The sequence below is a fragment of the Watersipora subatra genome, chromosome 3, assembly GCF_963576615.1.
Source record: "Watersipora subatra chromosome 3, tzWatSuba1.1, whole genome shotgun sequence".
Taxonomy (NCBI): Eukaryota; Metazoa; Bryozoa; class Gymnolaemata; order Cheilostomatida; family Watersiporidae; genus Watersipora; species Watersipora subatra.
In genome coordinates, this window is record NC_088710.1 from 45,427,320 (window position 1) to 45,445,705 (window position 18,386).

At 36.5% G+C, this 18,386-nt stretch overlaps 2 protein-coding genes across 7 annotated transcripts in view; one reads left to right on the forward strand and one right to left on the reverse strand.

Moving 5' to 3' along the window:
- LOC137391756 (tyrosine-protein kinase Src42A-like) overlaps window positions 1-18,386 on the reverse strand; it is a 216,268-nt gene that overhangs the window by 163,595 nt on the left and 34,287 nt on the right. The window lies entirely within an intron of this gene.
- LOC137391949 (LLGL scribble cell polarity complex component 2-like) overlaps window positions 1-18,386 on the forward strand; it is a 54,950-nt gene that overhangs the window by 32,808 nt on the left and 3,756 nt on the right. For 3 of the 6 annotated variants that reach the window (XM_068078524.1, XM_068078520.1, XM_068078523.1), the window contains 11 exons: window positions 254-441; window positions 2,035-2,210; window positions 2,495-2,734; window positions 3,246-3,398; window positions 4,354-4,510; window positions 6,757-6,915; window positions 7,877-8,103; window positions 8,411-8,589; window positions 8,711-8,731; window positions 9,224-9,341; window positions 14,088-14,164. In XM_068078524.1, coding sequence (XP_067934625.1) covers window positions 254-441; window positions 2,035-2,210; window positions 2,495-2,734; window positions 3,246-3,398; window positions 4,354-4,510; window positions 6,757-6,915; window positions 7,877-8,103; window positions 8,411-8,589; window positions 8,711-8,731; window positions 9,224-9,341; window positions 14,088-14,164 — 1,695 coding nt within the window. The remainder of the gene's footprint in view (window positions 1-253; window positions 442-2,034; window positions 2,211-2,494; window positions 2,735-3,245; window positions 3,399-4,353; window positions 4,511-6,756; window positions 6,916-7,876; window positions 8,104-8,410; window positions 8,590-8,710; window positions 8,732-9,223; window positions 9,342-14,087; window positions 14,165-18,386) is intronic. The other 3 variants (XM_068078518.1, XM_068078521.1, XM_068078519.1) reach the window with 3 other exon arrangements.

Consider the following 18,386-nt stretch of genomic DNA (forward strand, 5'->3'; position numbering starts at 1 on the left):
TCCTAGTTGTTCATAGATTCATGCCTCAAGCTCCTAATGATACGCTCATTCTACCCAGAGCTAGGCTACTGGCCTCTGGTTCAGCAGTTGACGTGGTCTGGTGCACCTCACATTGGTTGTTTCTTACTGTCATCTTTTCCTTGCCACTAGTTTTTCTCGGTTTCAACATCAAAATGCAATTTGGATTGTTATATTTAGTGACGCATTACGATTGTTAGCTATGCTTGAATTGCTGGTGTTTTTATTTGTGTAGCTGTGGACGAGGACGATTGGCCACCTTTTCGTAAGATAGGTAACTTTGATCCATATACGGATGACCCTCGATTGGGAGTGCAGAGGATGTTTCTCTGTCCTGTCAGTGACATCCTAGTGGTGGCCGGCACTGCTGGTCAAGTTATTGTCTTGCAGATGGAGAGGGAGCAACGGGAGCTTGATGTCAAGGTAGAAACAGACACGTTCACTGCTCTTCATAAATTTTCATCTGTTATCATGCTGTGTGTTGTGTTGAATAACTCCTGGTGACAGCCTTGTGATGGTACTGAGTTGGCTTTCTCTTTTTCATCTATTCTATATCTAATAAACTAAGGTGCTTCTGCTTATTCTGCATGCCTCAGTAGGTTAGGATTCACAAGTTTTCTCTGCATTAGTCATTTTATATTTGGTAGGTATATCCTAGGCCTATGGTAGGTATTCTTGGTCTACTCTCATGTCTGTGGTAGATATTTGTTGTCCACTTCAAGTATGTTTAGAGCTTTAGGTTTTTACAATGTCATGTCATAGAGAAGTATTCTTAACTTGATCTCTTCCATTTATGTGACACTTGGTTTCTGTCGATGGTTCTACCATTTATCTGCTCTAACATACGTATACATTTTTTTCGTATATTTATAAATATAAAAAATATACATATACATGTAAATATATATAAAAGTGTAGCTATATAGTGCATGGTAGTACAGTGCCCCCTCACCATACGATTTTAATTCGTTCCAGGGTTGGCATTGTATAGTAAAAATGTTGTATAGGGGAGTATAAAAACGCATAGTAATTATATAATGCAAACACCCCTGATAAAAGTAATCAAAATCTCAAATAAGTACTGTACATATTAAAAATTAGTCACAAAATAGTATGTTAACTTTAATAACTATACTTGCTTACAGTAACTTTAGTGTATTTACTGATTATGATCTGCAATAAGATGTAACATTACCATTTCCTACGTGCAGTACGTTCTGTAGGGAGATCTTATCTTCGAGGTAGATGGATAACATCAAATTTGAATTTAACTTAAATGAATTTAGCTTACTAAACACACACTTAAAGCCAAGTTGTATGTATTTTTTATTTTTTTATTGAACTTCCACTTTTTCATCGCTTAAGTTTTATTACCTATCGGTTTCCTGCTTTTTTTTCACTATAAATTTTAGATGACCTCGTGAAAACCTTTTTCAACCTGATTTGACAAACAAGCCTGAGCGATGCTGCTCTCAAAAATGTTCTGTTTAATACGGAATAAAATGGATTTTAGTTAGCAAGTTAAGAGAAGTTGTTTAATCCCTGTATAAAGGAATCGCAACTCCAACTTTGTTACTGCTTTTTAAATAAAAAAATATTACGTTTCTCACACGAAGAATGCTGAACTGAAAGAAATTGGTCAGCATATTTCTTTCAAGCGTTGTGAAAAGGTTTTTCGGCGAACAGCTTATCGGTATCTCATCCGAATTTAATTTCAAGCGAATTGTTTTGTTGAATTCGTATGGCGAAATAGGATTTGTGTGGCGAGGATGAAAAACCATTGTGTTCTATTTCGTAAAGTGAAAAAACCTTAACCGTATAACAGGGATATCGTAACCCGAGGGCGCACTGTATATATATATATAGATTAGCCATTTTATATTTGAATATCGCTACCATAGACATGGGAGTAGTCAAAGCGAATACCTTAAATAGACAGGATTTCTATGTTTCTACTGAAATTTTTATGAAGACGTAATCAGCATTCCTATTACCGCATATAACTCTCGGTTGCAGCTAAGCAAAGTAAACCTCGTCGGGGATCGAGACAACTTTGTTTGGAAAGGACATGAGAGTCTGACGCTAGTTGGGGGAGAGGTGAGATACAACCAGGGATTCCAGCCACAATGCGTCTTACAGATGACTCCTCCCGCTGCCTGCACAGCTCTATCCGTACATACAGAGTGGCAGCTGTTAGTATACAGCTTCAGTCTATTCCATGTATTCTAAAGGCGGTGTTAGACTGGAGGGCCAGATGATTGTCTGTAGACGTTACACTATGTTAATTAGTGATAGGTTAATGTTTAAGGTGGTTGCTGGTACATCTAAAAAATAACATACTTTTCCAAATTTTCTTGCCTTTTTCGATCGATCCTCATGACATAACAAGTGATTTGAACATATCAGTAGGAAATAATAGTGCTTTGCCTTTCTGTATATATATTTTGTAAGCAACTTCATTTGGTTATACTTGTAGATTGTCAGCAGGGACAGCTCACGGCTTCTGTCTGTTTGACTTTTGTCAGCGGCAGGCCATCACAGCCACCTGCACCTTGAGTGCTACTGAGACCTCGGCTACTGATGACTCTAGCATGTCAAGGCGGAAGTCGTTTAAAAAGTCTCTCCGAGAAAGCTTTAGGCGTTTGCGGCGGCGTCGCTCAATGAGCAAAACTAAGAAGGAATCTGGAGCTGCCAATCGGCTGCAAGAGATGAAAGCGTAAGTGGAATAGAGTTGGCCGGGAAGTGCATTAATAGATTATGTGTTCTTTTTCTTGTCTTCAGGCTAGGATGGACACATACATTGTTTTTATCTGGTTTTGATGAACACATTTATCGATTTGTTCATATCTTATTGGTGGGAACACCCCTGTTGGTCTCTTGTCGAGTTATGGACACAACCATTATTTTTTGTTGTCGGTCTATGGTGAACGCATCTGTTGTTTTCTTTTTATCAAGCTATGGTGGACACAGCTAGTGTTTCTGTCACCTAAACTGAGCCAGAGTTGGTATTCAATAATCATTCTCACAAAATGTACTATTCTGTGGAAAACGAGAAAAAACTCTTTGAATGTTTATCAACCAATGATTTGATATGTCGGACTGTAATTTATCCCTTTGCCTGGTAAACAGAGAGCAGATTTTGGAAGATGTCCTTTTTCGTGCCAATAAAGAACTAGGTGCAGTGATATCGACAACTGAAATAATTGTATTGGTTGTGTTGGTTACAGAGGAGAGGAGACGCGAGCCATTTCATCTCCTCGAGCTAATGCGGGTCGTAAGCTAGCTCCTCCTTCTAGCATTGAGGAAGATATGCCACATGCGGAGAGAGCTATCGAAGAGAGAAATGTAACCGGTGACGGTTCACAATACAGCATGGTTAGGTATGCTAACAGGATGATTAAGTATACTCACAGTGTGGTTAGGCATGCTTACACAGTATGGTTAGGTATGCTCACAGGATGGCTAAGCATGCTCAGAGTATGGTTAGGTATGCTCACAGTATGATTAAGTGTACTCACAGTATGGTTAGGTATGCTCACAGTATGGTTAGGCATGCTCACAGTATGGTTAGGTATGTACTTGGTATGGCTAGGTAGGCACCAGGTATGGTTGGGTATGCTCACAGTAAGGTTAGGTAAGCACACGCTATGATTAGGTATGCTCACAGCACACTATTGCGGGATATGCTTATATTGTGGAATGGGTTTGGGTTTTACTTCCGGTGCCTTTGTTATACAGGTGTTTATGTTATACAGGTGTTTATGTTATACAGGTGTCTACGTTATACAGGTGTTTATGTTATACAAGTGTCTATGTTATACAGGTGTCTATGTTATACGAGTGTCTATGTTATACAGGTGTCTACTAATGGTGTCTATGCTATACAAGTGTCTATGTTATACAGGTGTCTATGTTATACAGGTGTCTACGTTATACAGGTGTCTATGTTATACAGGTGTCTATGTTATACAGGTGTCTATGTTATACAGGTGTCTACGTTATACAGGTGTCTACTAATGGTGTCTATGCTATACAAGTGTCTATATTATACAAGTGTCAATGTTATACGGGTGTCTACGTTATACAGGTGTCTACTAATGGTGTCTATATTATACAGGTGTCTTATGTTATACAGGTGTCTATGTTATACAGGTGTCTATGTTATACAAGTGTCTATGTTATACAGGTGTCTATGTTATACGAGTGTCTATGTTATACAGGTGTCTACTAATGGTGTCTATGTTATACGGGTGTCTACGTTATATGGGTGTCTACATTATACAGGTGTCTATGTTATACAGGTGTCTATGTTATACAGGTGTCTATGTTATACAGGTGTCTACACTTTGCTGATACATACCTCACTCCAACAGTGCACAGTCCTTCTTTACTGGCTGGCACTAATGCAGGGAAAGTTTATATATTCTCTATAGTGTTGCCTGCGTATGATAGAAGGGACCAGGAGGATGTGACTGCCAAGCTATCCAAGGAGGTCTGTCACGCACCTCTTCCTTTTCACCTTTTTATTTTCAAATTTGTTGAAATCTTTGTTTGCTTTTGACTCGGTCAGAATTTGTGGCGTGATTCGTTAAAGGTCATTTTATAATCAATGAGCACAATAGAAGCAGTAGAATACATCAGCTTTAATGATGTTATCGATGGCAGCGCTGGTTGTGACGCAGGCCCATATTTATTGTAAAGTTATATTCAGTTTCTGAGCTGTGCAACGAATTAAACGAATTACAGTATACTCTTATAGGAATATTTGTTCCAACATATGAAGTGCATCTTGAAACGAATTAGCTTTGAGTGTAGATGTTTGAATGTAGTCTTCGACTGGTTTTTTATTTTATGGTAAATAGTTTGTAATATAGCATTGTTGGTAAAAGTAAAAGATTGAATAAAAATATATATTGAATAAAAAAATATATAAATTAATTTAATCTATATCTATGACTCACTCTTCTAGTGAACCTATGCATCACCAAGCCTACACTTGCGTTTATGTGTCTTTAGGGTGAAGTAAAAATTGAAACCTTTTTAAATACTTTACTTTATTAGTAATATAGTTTTTATTTTCACTTATATAATGCACTAGCTGCATTACCCGTCAACGGGATCAGATTCTTGTACAGCAAGAGGTTTATTGAGAGTTGTCTGTCATACTGTAAAACAACGCCAACTATACAGTTACATCTCCCTCTCTCCGTCTCTCCCCTCTCCCTCCCTCTTCTCCCTCTTTCTCTCCCTCTCTCCCCCCCCCCCCCTCTTCCTCGCTCTCTCTCTCCCTCTTTCCCCTCTCTCCGTCTCTCTCCCCTCTCTCTCCCCCCTCTCTCTCTCCTCCCCTCCTCGCTCTCCCTCTCTCTCCCCTTCTCTCTCTCTCTCCCTCTCCCCCCCCTCTCCTTCTCGCTCTCCCTCTCTCTCTCTCCCTTTCTCTCTCCCTCTCTCTCTCTCCCTTAGTTCAACGCAACACATGCGGATAGACAACATTTTTGGTTTTTCTGTCGGGCGTATGAAGAAACAGTTTTCGGCGTGTGCCTACTTTTGAGCAGGCGACGTATAGCTGGTCATGGCTGATGCAGGGTGACAGTAAGTCGATAGCAGCTGCTCTCTTTCTTTTCACAATAGCGTATCGCAACCCTCGGAGTACTCGTGAAAGTTCTGTAATAGTAAGTTACAGTAGGCTTACTCGTAGCTGGAAAAAAATTAGTAACTCGGCTGCTGAAGGAAATGCACATGACCCACTATCACGAACAGCGGCAAATCTAACGTTATTAAGTAGTGGAGATATGGCAATTCATAGACAATACAACATCGTATAAGAAACACTTACCTTTTTGATGTGGAAATTTAGTAGGTGAGAAATGCGTTTTTCCAGTGGCTCCAAGAAACAAACGTTTACGTGACCTTCTCGGTACACGTTGGCAGTAAATATTAATTGCATGTAAATAACTACTCGTTAATTTATTTTATTTAATGAATAGTACATTTGTATAGCTGTATAGACACCTTTGTATAGGCCGCAGAACTCAGGAAAGGTGTTTTTTAACACGGCAGAAAATTTGCCGTGTAAAAAGCGTGCTAACCGGGGATTTCGGTTAATGCGCTCGAGCGGTGAAAGAAAAACAACAGAATCGCCACACCTTTATATAAGCCTCTTGGCTCAAATCGTCATAGAAAAGTAGCGGCTAATAGTCCATATTACGAAATTACCAAAATTAGTACTCATATTAATTCGGTTGGCTCCGTTCGACCGAATGGAAAAAGAAAGACCGCTCTATGATTTATTTACCGTTACTACACATATTAATTCAGTTCGCTTCGTACGACCGAAATTCATACGACGATAAAAGAAAAGACCGCTCTATAAGGCGGACAGACAGATACACAGATAGATAGACAACGATTGCCGTTTATATAGTAGATTAACAAATTTAACGCATAACTTAGTAGAGGTTTGAATGCATATTGGAAGTTTCACCTTTCTCTACACTTGTATTGGTGCAGTTGACTCTCTAGCTAAGTAGGTCATTTATTGTCATCTATAATTTGAAGGATTCTTGTGGCCACTGGATAAAGGCTTGAAATATCTAACATTCTTGTTAAACCAGTAGATTTAGTACTTTGCTGTCTTTTATGGATTATGATGTCAACACTTCATACTGGGAATTGCTGATGGCATGCTGATATTCTCTGCTATTAGCTGTTGCCTACCGTTCTCACTGTTGTAATGGGTAGATAACTCTGAAACATCAAGCCCCAGTCATCGGTTTGGCCATAGTGGACGGGACATATTACCCACTCCCCCTTGCGTTAGAAGTACAGAATGGAAGGGCGAAGGCTCCGGATATGTCAGGAAATCACAAGTTGTTGGTTATCTCCGAAGAGCAGTTTAAGGTGAGATATACTAGATCCATGCCCTTGTCTGGTGCATAGCTGACATTTGTCAGTCTTTGTCGGCTGGTGACTGCTGCTCGCACATCATCATCAGATATTTTTGTCAATCGGGTGCAGCAGGGTGCCAAGTTCTCAAATGTTAGTTTTATCTTTATTAATACACTTAAGTTAGGTTGTGTAGTAGTCTATAATAATAAAATGTTACAATGTATTGGAGGACCTTAATCGTAAAGAAAATATGTCTGAGTAAATATTTTCAAGTTGTCTTCTCCTGGGTGTAACTAAGCTCATTTTAAACTGCCTGTAAATATGAAAGCGTATATGCTGAGACAAATCAATGCTTTGTGTCTATAGTAGCTGTTGTACCTTGGATGCATGTTTTTGTCGATGTTATTAACTATCATCAACCTTAAAGGAGGTCTGACAGAGACAAACTCGGCTAATCGTGTATAAATGGTTCTAGGTCATGGAGAGGTTATTGTTGCACAGAAGGTTATCTTCTCAACTAACTTGCAGAATTAATGATCGGGGCAACGCATTGTCGGTTTTCTGAGGCTTTTAACAAACTTTGTCCATAATATAGCACTTGTTTTTGATCTATGTCTATATCAGCTCAGCAATATGATGGAATAATGATCTATGTACATATAGCAATTCAGCAATTCAAGTGCGTGGTTGTCAACATTTTAACAGCATTTGTATAAAGGCAGACCAATGGAGTCAAATTCGTAATTTTGGCATAAAGCCAAGATGAAAAAGTTATCATTTTACAAAGCTGTTAACTTTTTCAGACTTGAAGTCATTATTATTATCAAACAGAAAGTGAAATAAGCATGAAGTGTATGAACAGCAAGCCTCAGGCCAGTTTGTACGGTTTGAATGTTGACTGTTGTCAGTCATAGACATAGAGTGATCAGTCATGTTTTATAGACATCCAGGGATCTCTTTCTTTTCATCGCAGATATTTGCCATGCCCACAATGAAACCTGAGGACAAATGGAAACTCACAGCTCATGAAGGCTCACGGACAAGAAGAGTGTCTACATGTACATTTAGAAGTCGAAGTGATGAACAATACAATGAAATGGATATCGCTTGTGTTACTAACACGGGTCAACTCTCTGTCTATACTATAAAAGGGTTACGTAGACAGATGAATATAGAAGCCCTTAACAGAAGTGATATAAAGTAAGATTGTTAACCCGCATGAACGCATCTCAGGTTGTTCGCAATTCACTCATGATTTAATACAGATAGTTTGCTACCTTTCCTACAGATGAAAGTGTGATTGTAGTCTATTTAAGTGTTAGTACTTGCGTAACTAGAGGTATGGCTGGTTCTAATTCTATGCTCATAGGGTCTGTTTTCATGTCACGCAAATTGATGGACTTTTTAGGTTAGCTCAGAAGCTCTATGGCATCAGACAGCAATTAAAATAATGAATGAGTGCCTGAGGTATCTGAGCGGCCCGTGTATTGCTGTCGATATGTTACAGTGGCATCGCATCCTGCTTGTTCGCATCAACGGGAGAAGGTTTCTTTCTTGCCTCCTCATCAGAGTTCGCTCGGTTCAGTCTGTCTGCTGCTAAACTCGTGAGACCGCTCTGTAAACTTAATCTAAAAGATGGACTGCGGACACCCGAGGGCACCCCTCAGATTATAGTCGAGAATTATGGTGCGTCTTTATGTGGTTTTCATACACCTCCATTTGTTTCTTTTGTGTCATGAATATGACTACCTGTTTCTGTTACATGTAGCTTCCAGTGTCTATGTTATATAATTTTAATATTTTATAGTGCGACCGTGTCAAACCTTGGGTAAATACTCTTGTCTTCCGCTATCGTTCTTGACTGTGTTTCATGCCTGTAATGCTGTGCTTTATTTTGTTCTACCTATGAATGCTAACTAGCCCCATTTATTGTGTTTGCAATGCATCTAAACATTGTGTGCTACCCAACTTTCGAGAATTGCCATTTCTTTATGAATATCTGCTAAGACTGTTTGCGCAGGTTACATTGTTGTCACTCGTGATAGTACAGTTGAACAGTTGTGTCATCACTGTCCTCAACTGAATGGTCTTAATATAGTTCAGTAGCATATATCCATGTTGTTATTCGGACTGGAAACCAACAAGCAACTGCTAACCGGTGTCTTCTTGTGCCAGTTGTGTAGTTGATTATCTAGCCCTCATTTTTTTCGTTACCTTTATTCGGCATTGACACACTGAATATGTTCTGTTAGGTTAAAATGCCATATTGATTTCTGTCTCCCCAGTCGCTCATGCAAAATATTAACACGATATACTGTAGATGAGACACATCCTGTCAACAACAGGGACTCTCTGGCTTCTCGAGAAGTCAGTATGTCAGGTGATCAGTCATTTCGTTCTGCTGATATGACACAAGATGAGGTGATAGATTATGGACAGTAAGTTTTGTTTCAGTTGGCAAGGCTTGCATAAACTTTAGCTAAGCAAACTATGCTGGCATGGGAGTGTCACAGTAGACACGAACTTAGGTGTTGGCTGCTTATTTGTTAGTTAATCATTTGCCTACTTTGGTGTTTTTTGTTTGTGTGAGCACTGCCATGTCCAATAGGATACCTCTGCAAGGTCAGTCTAGAAGATGCTTATTTGAGTATCCGTTGTGAGTTATTGCGCATTCACCTGACTAGGTCGAATCTAGATACAATAAATTAATGTAATAGTTTGGTACAGTAGATAGATACAATAAGTTAATGCAATAGTTTGGTACAGTGGATGGATACAATAAGTTAGTACAATAGTTTGGTACAGTAGATAGATACAATAAGTTAATGCAATAGTTTGGTACAGTGGATGGATACAATAAGTTAGTACAATAGTTTGGTACAGTAGATGGATACAGTAAGTTAGTGTAATAGTTTGGTACAGTAGATGGATACAGTAAGTTAGTGCAATAGTTTGGTACAGTGGATGGATACAATAAGTTAGTGTAATAGTTTGGTACAGTAGATGGATACAGTAAGTTAGTGTAATAGTTTGGCACAGTAGATGGATACAATAAGTTAGTACAATAGTTTGGTACAGTAGATAGATACAATAAGTTAATGCAATAGTTTGGTACAGTGGATGGATACAATAAGTTAGTACAATAGTTTGGTACAGTAGATGGATACAGTAAGTTAGTGTAATAGTTTGGCACAGTAGATGGATACAGTAAGTTAGTGCAATAGTTTGGTACAGTAGATGGATACAATAAGTTAGTGTAATAGTTTGGCACAGTAGATGGATACAATAAGTTAGTGCAATAGTTTGGCACAGTAGATAGATACAGTAAGTTAGTGCAATAGTTTGGTACAGTGGATGGATACAGTAAGTTAGTACAATAGTTTGGTACAGTAGATAGATACAATAAGTTAATGCAATAGTTTGGTACAGTGGATGGATACAATAAGTTAGTACAATAGTTTGGTACAGTAGATGGATACAGTAAGTTAGTGTAATAGTTTGGCACAGTAGATGGATACAATAAGTTAGTACAATAGTTTGGTACAGTAGATAGATACAATAAGTTAATGCAATAGTTTGGTACAGTGGATGGATACAATAAGTTAGTACAATAGTTTGGTACAGTAGATGGATACAGTAAGTTAGTGTAATAGTTTGGCACAGTAGATGGATACAGTAAGTTAGTGCAATAGTTTGGTACAGTGGATGGATACAGTAAGTTAGTGCAATAGTTTGGTACAGTAGATGGATACAATAAGTTAGTACAATAGTTTGGTGCAGTAGATGGATACAGTAAGTTAGTGCAATAGTTTGGTACAGTGGATGGATACAATAAGTTAGTACAATAGTTTGGTACAGTAGATAGATACAATAAGTTAATGCAATAGTTTGGTACAGTGGATGGATACAATAAGTTAGTACAATAGTTTGGTACAGTAGATGGATACAGTAAGTTAGTGTAATAGTTTGGCACAGTAGATGGATACAATAAGTTAGTGTAATAGTTTGATACAGTAGATGGGTACAGTAAGTTAGTGCAATAGTTTGGTACAGTAGATGGATACAATAAGTTAGTACAATAGTTTGGTACAGTAGATAGATACAATAAGTTAATGCAATAGTTTGGTACAGTAGATGGATACAATAAGTTAGTGTAATAGTTTGGTACAGTGGATGGATACAGTAAGTTAATGCAATAGTTTGGTACAGTAGATGGATACAATAAGTTAGTGTAATAGTTTGGCACAGTAGATGGATACAGTAAGTTAGTGCAATAGTTTGGTACAGTGGATGGATACAATAAGTTAGTACAATAGTTTGGTACAGTAGATAGATACAATAAGTTAATGCAATAGTTTGGTACAGTGGATGGATACAATAAGTTAGTACAATAGTTTGGTACAGTAGATGGATACAGTAAGTTAGTACAATAGTTTGGTACAGTAGATAGATACAATAAGTTAATGCAATAGTTTGGTACAGTGGATGGATACAATAAGTTAGTACAATAGTTTGGTACAGTAGATGGATACAGTAAGTTAGTGTAATAGTTTGGCACAGTAGATGGATACAATAAGTTAGTGTAATAGTTTGGTGCAGTGGATGGATACAATAAGTTAGTGTAATAGTTTGGCACAGTAGATGGATACAGTAAGTTAGTGCAATAGTTTGGTACAGTGGATGGATACAATAAGTTAGTACAATAGTTTGGTACAGTAGATGGATACAATAAGTTAGTGTAATAGTTTGGTGCAGTGGATGGATACAATAAGTTAGTGTAATAGTTTGGTACAGTGGATGGATACAATAAGTTAGTGTAATAGTTTGGCACAGTAGATGGATACAATAAGTTAGTGTAATAGTTTGGCACAGTAGATGGATACAGTAAGTTAGTGCAATAGTTTGGTACAGTAGATGGATACAATAAGTTAGTGCAATAGTTTGGTACAGTAGATGGATACAATAAGTTAGCACAATAGTTTGGTACAGTAGATAGATACAATAAGTTAATGCAATAGTTTGGTACAGTGGATGGATACAATAAGTTAGTACAATAGTTTGGTACAGTAGATGGATACAATAAGTTATTACAATAGTTTGGTACAGTAGATAGATACAATAAGTTAATGCAATAGTTTGGTACAGTGGATGGATACAATAAGTTAGTACAATAGTTTGGTACAGTAGATAGATACAATAAGTTAATGCAATAGTTTGGTACAGTGGATGGATACAATAAGTTAGTACAATAGTTTGGTACAGTAGATAGATACAATAAGTTAATGCAATAGTTTGGTACAGTAGATGGATACAATAAGTTAGTACAATAGTTTGGTACAGTAGATGGATACAGTAAGTTAGTGTAATAGTTTGGTACAGTGGATGGATACAATAAGTTAGTACAATAGTTTGGTACAGTAGATAGATACAATAAGTTAATGCAATAGTTTGGTACAGTAGATAGATACAATAAGTTAATGCAATAGTTTGGTACAGTGGATGGATACAATAAGTTAATGCAATAGTTTGGTACAGTGGATGGATACAATAAGTTAGTACAATAGTTTGGTACAGTAGATAGATACAATAAGTTAATGCAATAGTTTGGTACAGTGGATGGATACAATAAGTTAGTACAATAGTTTGGTACAGTAGATGGATACAATAAGTTAGTGTAATAATTTGGCACAGTAGATGGATACAGTAAGTTAGTGCAATAGTTTGGTACAGTAGATGGATACAATAAGTTAGTGCAATAGTTTGGTACAGTAGATGGATACAATAAGTTAGTACAATAGTTTGGTACAGTAGATAGATACAATAAGTTAATGCAATAGTTTGGTACAGTGGATGGATACAATAAGTTAGTACAATAGTTTGGTACAGTAGATGGATACAATAAGTTAGTACAATAGTTTGGTACAGTAGATAGATACAATAAGTTAATGCAATAGTTTGGTACAGTGGATGGATACAATAAGTTAGTACAATAGTTTGGTACAGTAGATAGATACAATAAGTTAATGCAATAGTTTGGTACAGTGGATGGATACAATAAGTTAGTACAATAGTTTGGTACAGTAGATAGATACAATAAGTTAATGTAATAGTTTGGTACAGTAGATAGATACAATAAGTTAGTACAATAGTTTGGTACAGTAGATAGATACAATAAGTTAATGCAATAGTTTGGTACAGTGGATGGATACAATAAGTTAGTACAATGGTTTGGTACAGTAGATGGATACAATAAGTTAGTACAATAGTTTGGTACAGTAGATAGATACAATAAGTTAATGCAATAGTTTGGTACAGTGGATGGATACAATAAGTTAATGCAATAGTTTGGTACAGTGGATGGATACAATAAGTTAGTACAATAGTTTGGTACAGTAGATAGATACAATAAGTTAATGCAATAGTTTGGTACAGTGGATGGATACAATAAGTTAGTACAATAGTTTGGTACAGTAGATGGATACAATAAGTTAGTACAATAGTTTGGTACAGTAGATAGATACAATAAGTTAATGCAATAGTTTGGTACAGTGGATGGATACAATAAGTTAGTACAATAGTTTGGTACAGTAGATGGATACAGTAAGTTAGTGTAATAGTTTGGCACAGTAGATGGATACAATAAGTTAGTGTAATAGTTTGGCACAGTAGATGGATACAGTAAGTTAGTGCAATAGTTTGGTACAGTAGATGGATACAATAAGTTAGTACAATAGTTTGGTACAGTAGATGGATACAATAAGTTAGTGTAATAGTTTGGCACAGTAGATGGATACAGTAAGTTAGTGCAATAGTTTGGTACAGTAGATGGATACAGTAAGTTAGTGCAATAGTTTGGTACAGTGGATGGATACAGTAAGTTAGTGCAATAGTTTGGCACAGTAGATGGATACAGTAAGTTAGTGCAATAGTTTGGCACAGTAGATGGATACAGTAAGTTAGTGCAATAGTTTGGCACAGTGGATGGGTACAGTAAGTTAGTAAGTAGTTAGCATGTTGAGACATGGGTATGTCTAGCTTATCAATTCTGTTCCAAATAGTTGTACTGACAAATCTGCTGCTAAAGCCTGGCATGTTTTTTGCACGGATCACAGTGCTTGCTGCTATAACTTGCTTTGGCGATTGCTTCCCTTAGCATAGTGTTATGCACTGCTCGCGATTTGTAGCGATGAGAGGCGTGGCCCTGCGTCCTTGACATCCCTTGGCTCAGATGAAGTGAATCACTGCCCAACCGAAGTTAATGGTCTGTAGCTACACGTATATGCAATTTTTTTTGCCTGATCTTAACACAGCTTCAGTCCAATTCTTTTTTGGTTTTGTTTTATTTAATTGTATTATTATGATACATGGGTAATATAGGTTTATGTAAAGACTATATGAATGTTCGGCCTTGCCGGGGTAATAAAAAAAGTCTTTGGACAAAAAATTAGTTGGTATTTGATATATACAACATTTAACCATTCTAACTTTTAAACTTTATATCATGAGAAAAATTTTCAAACAACTGTAACTTCTAAATTTCATATAATGGAAAAAGTGTTATGTAAAAATAAATTGAGGGAAAAAATAAAACTGTAAAGGTGTTTGAATGTCAATGTGAAATCATGAGCAAGAAATGGCTAAATGCATTGTATAGTCTGTTTTGCTATGATTACAGGTAAAAATTATTTGATTACCATTATATGATCGTAATTCATTTCAGTTTTGGCATCATAAGGCGAACATATCGCATAGAGAGGTATAGAAACCCGCAGTAATTATCTAATACAAACACCCGGTGAAAATCATCAAAATTTTATATACGTACTGTACATATTAAAAATCAGTAACAAAACAATATGTTGACCTTAGTTACTATAGTTACATACGGTGACTTTTGTGTATTTAGGGATCATGATCTGTAAGAAATGTAACGTTACAATATACTATGTGCAGCACGTACCGTGGGGAGTTCTTACCATCGCGACAGACAACATAAGCGTTGAATCTAACTTAAATGAATTTAGCTTGCTAAACACATGAAGGAAGCTTTAGTATGTATTTTATTAGACTAAACTTCAACTTTCAAATAAAATTTTATCACATCTGTTTTTGAATTCGTATTTACTATAACACTAGGTGTACTGCCCGGGTAATAAAAAAGTCTTTGGACAGAAAATTGATTTGTGTTAAACATATAACAACATTTGCCATTCCAACTTTCAAACTACATATCATGAGAAAAGTGTTTTGTAAAGTTGAAATAAATTGAGAGAGAAAATAAAAATAATTGTAAAGGTTTTCAAACTTTGTCAAACAACTAACTTTCAAACTTCATATCATGAAGAAAATGTTTTTTGCAGGTCAAATAAATAAATAAAAAATAAAATAGCTATAAAAGTGTTTAAATGTAAATGTAAAATAATTAGCAAGCAGTAGCTAAATTAAGTCTGTTTTGCTACGATTACAATAAAAGATGATTCGGTAATGATACAATTAATACAAACAGAGAAAACAAAATAGAAATCTTGATTATGTTGAATTAAGAATATTAATTCATGCATAGAACTGTGTGTATATAAAGAAGGTTACTGTTCCACCAGAAGCTATTAATCAAAATGTTGAATACGACGATACTGGTACCTATCGATACTGGTACCTATCGATACTGGTACCTATCGATACTGGTACCTATCGATACTGGTACCTATCGATACTGGTACCTATCGATACTGGTACCTATCGATACTGGTACCTATCGATACTGGTACCTATCGATACTGGTACCTATCGATACTGGTACCTATCGATACTGGTACCTATCGATACTGGTACCTATCGATACTGGTACCTATCGATACTGGTACCTATCGATACTGGTACCTATCGATACTGGTACCTATCGATACTGGTACCTCTCGATACTGGTACCTATCGATACTGGTACCTATCGATACTGGTACCTATCGATACTGGTACCTATCGATACTGGTACCTATCGATACTGGTACCTATCGATACTGGTACCTATCGATACTGGTACCTATCGATACTGGTACAAATGTAAAAATTAGATATAGTTCTGTCTTTGTCTGACCGAACAGAGAGAGAATGTCAAGGCTCTTTCTACGGAGATAATACAATTGTCCGCGTGAAAAGAATTGGCCGCGACCGCAGATATAGCAATTTATCCTTACAAAAAACCGAAAATAAAAGTTCAAGAAAACACAAAAAAGCATCGTGTTTCATAAAGTTGATAGAATTCATAGAGTTTAAAGTAATACGTCAGTCAGCGTGTACATACGCTATACGCTATACGCTATACGGTATATGATAGGGCTTTAGATCAATATGCCTTGCATAGTTCAGTGGTAGAGCGTGTGGATTTAAAACTTACAGTTGCAATCTCCGTGAGTTTAAATCCATCATACTGCGGATTTTTAATTTTACGATTTTAATAGCTATGGCTGGACATACCGAAGGACAGACAAACGACCAACATTGAGAAATATATATAGATATAACAAATAACGCTGGACTTGGATAACGAGCAACATATATCTTGTTCAGGCGTTGTCGGAGGGATTTCAGCGAATAGCATATCAACATCTTTGTTATTTCGTCGTGATCAGTACACCAACTGCCAAATTTTAATTTTGAAACAAATTTTGTTGATATGGTACTGTATAGCGAAAAAAACAATTTCACTCTAGTATGGTGAGGACGAAAAAGCATCGTGTTTCATGGAATAAGGCGGAAAATCTTATAATAGGGGCATCGTAATCCGTGGGCGCATTATTTCAATTAATAATTTAACGTTTGCAAGTGCGAAAAGGGTACAAGCACATGATAAGAGCAATGGATTATGTGGTTGGTGCGCGCAATTGCAAATTTGCGGTCGCAATCTTTGTGAGTTCAAGTCCAGTACCGAGAGCTCTGTTTATTCCAAAATTTTAATCGCTACAGCTGGACAGACACCGAGCGATATACAACAAACTTAGAGATTTATATATAGATTATTATGCTTACTTTGCCGTTGGTTCTATGCTTACCACTACAGGCACCCTCAGGATATGGTTACCCTGATATACGATTTGTTCACCTTACGAAGTGGAACATGATGGTTTTTATCACTTCACCATACGAATCTTATTTCACCATGCGAATTAAACAAAATTTTTGCCCGAGTTCAAATTTGGCAGTCAGTTGGTGTGATGTTCGTCGAAAACATTTTAAAAAAGGCCTGAAAGAGATGCAATGACTGATTTTTCTCAGTTCAGCGATTCTCATGTGTAAAATCGTAATATTTTCTCTTTAAAATCAGTAGCAAAGTTGGAGTTGCGATCCCTTCCAACAGGTCACCGGTTGGACAACTTTCCTTAACCTGCTAACAAAATACACTTCATTAGGAAAACAGCATCATTCGGATTTTTTTGCCGAATTAGATTAAAAAAGGTTTTAATGAGATCCGCTAAAATTATATTAAAAATGAAGCCGGAAACTAATAGGTAATAAAATTTTAGTGATAAAAAGTTGAAATGTAGTAAAATAGTTGAAAATACATACTAAAACTTAGCTTCAAATGTGTGTTTAATAAGCTAAACTTACCTAAAAAGTTTGTGTTATGCATACATCTGTCTTGAAGGTAGGAGCTTTCTACGGTACATACTCCACATAGCACCATTAAATTTTAATGTGGATCATAACCAATAAATACCAATACACTAAATTTACTAAAGTTACTGTAGGTAACTATACATGTAGTTACTAAGGTTAAAGATGTGGTTGCGTCAAATTTGTGTTAATTTTAAAAGAAGGTATTTTTTTGGTCTATCAATTGGTATGTTGTTTGTTGTGTTAGGCGATCTCATCGCCAAGATATTTAAAGATTAAAATAGAAAAAAATTGAACGCGGTAAAAACATTCAGGCCAAAAAAACTTGCCCAAATGATGTAACACGTGATACAACCTGTCTCTATCTCTCGTATCCACATCGGCTAATGCGATAAAAGTCTAGTCCTACGCGGCTCTATTGGCATATATCTTATTTTGTATTTGCTCATGTTAGTTAAAATAAAATTTTAAATCCAGCTACAGATAGCCTACATTATTATGAATGTTTCAAACGTCTCAAATAAGGGAAATCATAAATTTGTCATATTAACTTCCAAATGCTGTGTAAACATTTGAGTACCGACTACCAATTCTACCAGTCTACGGTAATTAGGTCATTGAGTTAGCTTATTTCATCACGACCTTAGTATCAGCTAAGTTCTCAGTTGCTGCACGCACACCGGAAATTAGCTACTAAATAAAATAAGGCACACTGCCGTGTTTGGAAATAATATGTTCGAATATATGGCGAAACCAACTGCGTCCCAAAAAGTCATGTATAGTCTACGTTATTTAGTCATTATTAGTACCAATTCATAGAAAATTTTGCTGGTCCATTCGATTAGTTAATTCAAGTACAAAACGAATGGTTT